This window comes from Zea mays, chromosome 6 (assembly GCF_902167145.1).
Source record: "Zea mays cultivar B73 chromosome 6, Zm-B73-REFERENCE-NAM-5.0, whole genome shotgun sequence".
In the NCBI taxonomy this organism is placed as follows: domain Eukaryota; kingdom Viridiplantae; phylum Streptophyta; class Magnoliopsida; order Poales; family Poaceae; genus Zea; species Zea mays.
The window spans coordinates 45,925,262-45,932,587 of record NC_050101.1 but is presented as its reverse complement, the minus strand read 5'-3'; the positions used below and the strand labels follow the sequence as shown (position 1 = coordinate 45,932,587).

General features: G+C 51.4%; 1 protein-coding gene across 1 annotated transcript; it reads right to left on the bottom strand.

Annotated features, from left to right (window-relative positions):
- Nucleotides 1–614: 614 nt before the first annotated feature.
- LOC100501573 (uncharacterized) lies at nt 615–3,301 on the bottom strand. Its single transcript, NM_001196264.1, has 8 exons — nt 2,949–3,301; nt 2,789–2,848; nt 2,517–2,588; nt 2,297–2,418; nt 2,044–2,184; nt 1,870–1,977; nt 1,384–1,663; nt 615–1,303 (listed from the first exon to the last, which is right to left on the bottom strand). The coding sequence occupies exons 1-8, from the start codon at nt 3,129–3,131 to the stop codon at nt 851–853; spliced, it is 1,419 nt and encodes a 472-aa protein (NP_001183193.1). The 5' UTR covers nt 3,132–3,301; the 3' UTR covers nt 615–850.
- Between the last annotated feature and the right edge of the window lie 4,025 nt (nt 3,302–7,326).

The window sequence follows — 7,326 nt, the reverse complement described above, 5'->3', positions numbered from 1 at the left end:
CCGGCAGGGAGGTCACGGAGTCCTGCCTGTGAACCGGAGACGGTGAGGCCGCAGCAGCTAGAGCGCCCCCGCGGTGCACGTTGCAGGGCCTTCCTCCGGGCACGGCAGGCGGCAGCGGCGCAGAGCCCCAGAGCAAGAGCGACAGATTCACCACCGGACCAGGGACGAGGAGGACCACTGTGCCCGCTATCTCCCGAGCCCTGCCTATGGGTATGGAGCGCAAGGGTTGGGGACGGACGCCATGGCAGTGGCAGCAGGCGACAGGTCGGCCAGGCCGAACCTGACTTGAATCCATCATCCATTGCGCTGCAGTGCCAGTGCCAGTGCAGTGCATCGTTGCAACAAACATCACACGCCGTGGCAAGAGGTCACATCCCGTGGCCGTGGCAGGCCATCGTTACAGCAAGCCAGCTCCGTCGCCGTCACTGGCAGCCACATACAGTTCACGACTGTGCGATACTGCGATGCCATGAACGGAGCCACAGTTCACCACAGCTCTCTCCAGGCCGACAGCTTTTACACACACACACCACCGATGGTGTTTTACATGTCTGTGACTCAAACTCGGCTCAACCATTGGAACCATACCACAGCTGCGTGGGCACGAAGGAATGGAAATGGAATCTAGTACTATATACTATAGCCGGTCGGTGACAATGGAATACGGCAATGGCCAGGTGAACAAATCCTGGCACGCCCAAGAATAGGATTGACAGACAGGGACATGGGGAGAAGAAGAAGAAAAGGATGCGGTTATTTTCGCAGCAAGCAGTCACGCTTGGCTTGGATTCGATTGGATGTCCGCAAATGGCCCCGCGCTCGGCTCCACATGCGCAGGATCCAATGCCGATCACGGGTCGTGCTCGGGCTTGTCCACGCCGCAGCCGTCGCTGTCGGCCATCGTCCGGCTCGACCCGCGCCCGATCTTGGAGAAGGAACCGGCCACGGCGGACGACAGCCCCTTGAAGCTGCTGCTGCCGCCGTCGCTGAGGTTGTGCGACCGCCGGGACCGCCGCCGGACGAGCTGCGGGGAGGAGGCAGCCGCTGCCGCAGCCGCTGCCGCCGACTTCTCGGTGTCTGCGTCGTCGCTGCTTGCCCGGGCCACCAGCAGCAGCCGCGAGATGCTGCCGCGGCAGAACGGGCAGGCTGGCGACGGCAGCGCTAGCGTCACCGGGTCGGGCTTGCTGTGGCAGCACAGCGCGAGCGTGCACGGCGCGCACATCTGGTGCCCGCAGTCCTGCACCTCCATCGTGCACGCCTGGTCGAAGCAGATGCAGCACAGCTCCGCGTCGCTGGCGCTGGCCTGTGAGTGAACAGTCAAGTGAGCGCAAAATGGGCGATGATGCATCAGGTCCCACATTTGTCAGCGGTCACAAAGCATACATCTGAGGACGCGTCGTCGATGGCGTCGGCGTCGGCGGCGTCGCTCGCGTGGTCCCAGGTGGGAGGATGCGGAGAGTGCTTGGTGCCCCTGAGGATCTTCTCCTCCCTCTCCCTGTTGGCTTCCGTCAGCGCCGCTTCAAGGAGCGCCTTGGCCTCCGGCTCCAGCTCGCTGATGAACTTGAACGGGGACGGCCACACCATGGGCTCCGCCGCCGACGGGTTCAGCAGCGCCGCGCACGCCTCGTGGTTGCGCTTCAGCGCCACGGCGTAAGGGATCCTCCTGCCAACACACGTCCCATTCGCCATGAGATCTAGTGGGGAAGAATACGATCCATCATCCATCGAGTGGTTGATGACGGATTGCTCAACGTGGGACCCATATTGTTCGCGTGTTTTCTCAGACCCACACCCACCACATGTAATCTTTGGCATGTAGAGTAGAGTACACTGAAATAAGATCTGCAGAGACAGAGATGTGGTGCTCACCCTGCTGAATCCCTCCGGAGACGATCCGCTCCCCAGGCGAGCAGCTTCCGGGTGCAATCCAGGCTCCCGCTGCGAGCGGCGAGGTGCAGCGACGTGCTACCAGGAAACCTGCAGCGGCGTACAGTACAGGTGAGCAGCTGCAGCCAAGAGGAGCAGGAGACTTTACTACCGTACCCGTATGAGCCGGTCAAAGCGGAGACGATGGCACCGTTCTCCAGCAGCGCCTGCACGCAGCCGGGGCGGCCCTGCCTGGCGGCGAGGTGGAGCGGCGTGGCGCCGTGGTCGTCTCTCACGTTGACGAACCGAGCGAAACCCCTGCCAGGCTTGCACAGCAGCGAGTGAGTCGTCGCCGGGGGGGCGAGGGGACGGACGGCAGGGCACGCGAGGTAGGTAGGGCCCGAAAGTGAAGTGAAGGTATCACGCTCACCATGAGTTGGCCACCGGCGTGGTCCGCGCCGCCGTGAGGATGGCCTGCAGGCAGCCGACGTGGCCGAAGTAGGACGCGTGGTGCAGGCAGGTCCGCCCGTGCTGGGAGTCGAACATGAGGATCTGGCAGGCACAGATCGGACAGCGAAGCGGTTAGTTGTTTGTAGCTGGTCACTCGTACTCGCTCGGAAGAAGAAGAGGAGGAGGAGATTTCCGCTCACATTGGCGCCGGCCTGCAGGAGCTTCAGCACGCAGTCGGTCTTGCCGTGCATCGCCGCGAGCATCAGCGGCGTCTGGACAGAGAAAAACAAGCATAGCAAGCCGGTAGAGAGATGAGATTTTTTACCTTGTTGATTTGATTGAAGAGGGTAAGAAAAAAAATAGGTGAGATTTTTGAAGCTGGTAGCCCACGAGAGATCCTTGCGAGCGGCAAAGGGCGGAAAGAAAGGAAGAAAGAAAGAAAAAAAAGCGTCGATGGGACGGGATCCAGCACCTGCTTGTGCCGATTCACCACGTCCGGCGGCACCCCGTGATCCAAGACCATTGACAGCACCTGCAGGAAGGAGACGGAGGGAGGTGAGCGAGGTGGTCGGCTGGCTCAGGTCCCGAGGATGAGGAGCGCAGCTGAAGAGAGGCGGCGGCGGCGGAGGGACCTCGAGGCGGCCATTCGCGGCGGCGATGTGGAGCGCGGAGAGGCGGTCGTAGAGCGTGGCGCGGCGGGCAAGGGAGGGGTCAGCGTCGAGGAGCGCTTCCAGGGCCTCGAGGTCCCCGACCTGCGCCGCGCGGAAGTAGTCGTGCTCGTCACCGGTGCGGGCGCAGCTGACGCCGTGCCCCATGGCTGCCGAGCCGCCGGTCGCTCGCTCTCTCTCTGTTTTTTTCTTTTTCTTTATAGGGGGTTAGGGGGTAACAGAGGAGAGCGGCTGCTCCAGCCCGACTCCACCCGCCGGCGGCGAGGTGGGGAGGGGGGAGGTAGGTGCCGGGGCCAGGCGCAGCGCCGAGGGCAGCGTGGGATGGGGAAAGAGTGGCGATGGCTTTTACGCCTTTTTATCGACACGCTCTCTGCTTCTGTCGCTCTCGTTCTTCCCTCTCTCTGATTAAAAAAATTGAAGAAATCGAAATATCTCTGTACAGTATGTTGGCGACGATGAATCGTCCGCGCCGCAGAATGGACGCCGCCTCGTTCACCGAATAATTCTGTCAAACGTTTTTTTATGTTTAATCAAATTTAGAGGTGGTATTCGAAAGGCTTTTAGGCGTTCGTGTCCGGATAAAATGAGCAATTTGGCAACCAATAAATTAGAGAAATTGATTTCCACTCGGGTGGTGCAAGGTCGTGGGCACATGAACCATGACACGCACAAGACGACTGAGTCATGTGTGGAAAGCATGCAGCTTATTGACTACGACTTTTTTGTAGCTTTAATTTGATTATGGCTTTTTTTAGAAAAAAGAATATTATTAATAGGCAACGTATCCGTTGCAAACCTAAAAAGCGTGCAAACCATGGAAACTATGAACGAGTGCCTTTAGATCTTGATCCTGTGGCTGCGGTCACTTCTCGAAGCAAATTTGCGAAAAGACGCCCGCATCTGAAACTTAGTTACGATTCGCGTCCTCCTGCCGACCGTTCCTTCCTTCAAAAGCTTCAGGGCTCCCGCACCCTCCCTCCCGATCGCTTGTCGCGTACGTCATCCGACGTTGCGCCAGGCTGGCCGATCTGCGTCGCGCCTCCATCATTGGCCGACCTGCGTTGCCGCGCTCTGACCTATAGTTACCCACGAGTCCACGACGCCCTTTGTGCTCAGCTGAGGCGTGACGCCCTAGCACGGGCCGACCGGCGCCAACGCGCGCCAGCCTCGGCAGACCCGCGACGTGACGCCCTCCATCTTCGACGCGTCTGACCCGCGCCTCCGAGTCCACCGCACCACCCTATCGGTGGTCCTGGTCTGAGGTTGAAGAAGAGGTTCATGCGTCAGGTTTAATTGTTTTATAAGTGGGTAAAATGGTGGAAGAGGCTAGCCAATTCGTGGTCGCCCAAGCGTCAGCAACTGTCGTGAAGGGGGATGGCGCCGTCGTGGGTGTGTTGGTTGCAAATGGTGTGGATCTCAGTGGCCCATCTGATGGAGCTTTTCTTCATTGCAACGTTGCAGAAACTCCGATAAAATCATCTTCCAATGTTAAGGAAAATTTGAAGCCAACGGTGGGAATGATATTTGATAATCTTGCTGATGTGGAGAAGTTTTACAAGGACTATGCGCATGATGTTGGTTTCTCAGTTCGTGTTGGGCAGCATAAGAAGAAGGATTCAGAGATAGTAGGCAAGTATTATTATTGTGCAAGAGAAGGATACAATGTACCAAAAGATGAAAAAGTTATCGACCCCTCAGAGAAAAAGAGAAAGAAGACTCATAAAGTGAGTGAAAAAAGGTGTGGTTGTGACACACATATTTATGTTAGCCTTGGTAAAGACAAAAGGTTCAAGATTACTAGGATGGTCGACCAGCACAACCATGGTCTTGTATCACCCCCTCATCGGCATTTTCTTAGATCAAACCGTCATGTTTCCGAGAGGGCAAAGAATACTTTATTCAATTGCCATAAAGCTAGCATTGGCACGTCCCTTGCATATAGATTACTTCATGTCAGTGATGGGGGTTTTGAGAATGTTGGTTGCACACTGAGGGACCTTCAAAACTATTACCGTGACCTTAGGTCAAAAATCAAGGATGCGGATGCACAGATGTTTGTGGCTCAACTTGAGCGAAAGAAAGAAGTGAATTCAGCCTTTTTTTATAAGTTTGAGGTGGATGAACAAGGAAGGCTAATGCATGTTTTTTGGGCTGATGCTATAAGCAGAAAAAACTATAGTATTTTTTGTGATGCCGTTTCAGTTGATGCAACATATGCTACAAACCAATATAACATGAAATTTGTGCCATTTACCGGATTCAACCATCACTTGCAGAGTGTTTTCCTAGGAGCTGCATTCATCGCTAATGAGAAGATTGAGTCATTTGTATGGTGCTTTAAGTCTTTTCTTGAAGCCATGGGTGGAGCAGCACCTCATTTGATTGTAACTGATGAATGTGCAAGTATGAAAGTTGCTATCAGCGAGATTATGATAGAAACAATTCATAGGCTCTGTATGTGGCATATCTTGGACAAGGTGCCTGAGAATGTCAGTCCATCTTTAAGGGAGGATCAAACTTTTTTGCCTAGACTGCATTCAGTTGTGTGGGAGTCCGAAACTATGCAGGAATTCGAGTCGCAGTGGTTGGCTATTATTACTGAATTTGAATTATTGGGTAACCAATGGTTCACCACCAGATTTCTCATCCGCGAATCGTGGATTCTGGCATTCTTTATGGATGTACGTCTTGTAGGGATCCTTAGGACTACATCACGATCAGAGAGTGCAAACTCATTTTTCAATCGCTTCATTCATCGAAAATTGACCTTTGTCGAATTTTGGTTGAGGTTTGACACAGCTTTGGAGTGCTAGCGTCAAGAGGAGTTGAAATGTGACCACAAAAGCTTACATACTTCTCCTAAGCTGATGACACCATGGGTCATGGAGAAGCAATGTAGTATCATATATACACATGAGATTTTTAATAAATTTCAACAACAAATAGTCCTTTCCAGAGATGATTGTTTTATTCAAGAAATAGTTGAACATGGCAACATCAAGCTAGTGACAATTGGCAGCCAATCTGGAAAGGAGATATTGGTTCATTTCAACAAGTCCAATATGACTGGTAGGTGCTCATGCAAATTGTTTGAGTCCCACGACATCCCATGCCGGCATATTATACAAGTTCCTAGAGCCGAGAAACAACTTCAATTACCAGTGTATTATATTCTGAAAAGATAGAAGAAATGTTGTAAAAGGTTTGTCTTGTATATTCTGAAAAGATGGGAGAAACATTGTAAAAGGTTTGTCTTGTGTTGGTCTCTAATCTATCCTTTTTCTTTTGGCAAGGATGTACACTTTGATGATGAAGGTAACCTACTAGAAGATACACCTAATGATCCACAAGAGGTAGCAATGAGAAAGAAAATTTCAGATGCACGCAACAAGTTTGAAGATCTTATCCAGAAGTCCAAGCACTCAAACGAAGGAATAGATTTCATAAATTCTGGTTTATCGAATTTGGAAGCACCTCTGCTAACCATGATTCCTTCCGGTGCCACTTCAAAGCAGGATGAATTCGAGTCTTTTGTTGGTACAAAGATTCCTAATGAAGTTAGCATACATCCACCTAATGATCTAAAGGCAAAAGGGAGATGCAAAAGAATCAAGAAAAGCAAGGAGATGAAGGCTGGTAGGACTACTCGCATCTGCAGCAGTTGCAAGCAAACATGACATCATGATGCACGCAATTGTCCAAATAAATCACGATAGTCATGTTATATTCTGGATGGGAGTGTAATACCCAAAAATGTATACAATGATAATATAGCCGATCTTCTTATTTGTGTTTCATACATTCATTTCAACACGAGAATAACTATAGTTAAGAATGAGTAAATAAAAGAAATGAGACATGAACAACTTGTGCACCATGCTGGAGTTTATTGGACTGTGTATTTATAAACAATGGTAATATCGATAAAAATATAATTATGTTAGTATTGTGATTTGAGACCTAATTTGCAATTTTAGAAATTGGAGAAGTAAAGGAAAACTACTATACAAAATAAAACAAAATATGGGATAAATAAAACCTTGCTATGATGGTTTGACCAAACTGCACAATTAAAATAGGTTCAAATTCCCAAATAAGTTTGAATCCAAATTTGGATTTAAAAGAGTTAAGGATAAAAGAAAACAGGAAATAAAATAAAAAAAAGGGAATACATGGCAACTGGGCCGCAGACCACCTATTCAGCCCACTTGCGTTTTCCTCCTGCGCGGCCTACTCCACCTCCTTCTTTTTTTATTTTTTTTCTTTGCTTTAAGAGACTGACATGTGGGCCCCCTCGCCTGACAAACCTTCTTCCCCGCGAGGATCGGACTGCGCTGACCGA

Excerpts from the sequence above, each read along its gene's own strand:
- LOC100501573 (NM_001196264.1), bottom strand. The coding sequence starts at position 3,131 with ATGGGGCACGGCGTCAGCTGCGCCCGCACCGGTGACGAGCACGACTAC. Across the intron at positions 2,419-2,516 it reads TCCTGCAGGCCGGCGCCAAT|ATCCTCATGTTCGACTCCCA; the intron begins GTGAGCGGAAAT and ends TGTGCCTGCCAG. Across the intron at positions 1,664-1,869 it reads CTCCGGAGGGATTCAGCAGG|GAGGATCCCTTACGCCGTGG; the intron begins GTGAGCACCACA and ends GTGTGTTGGCAG.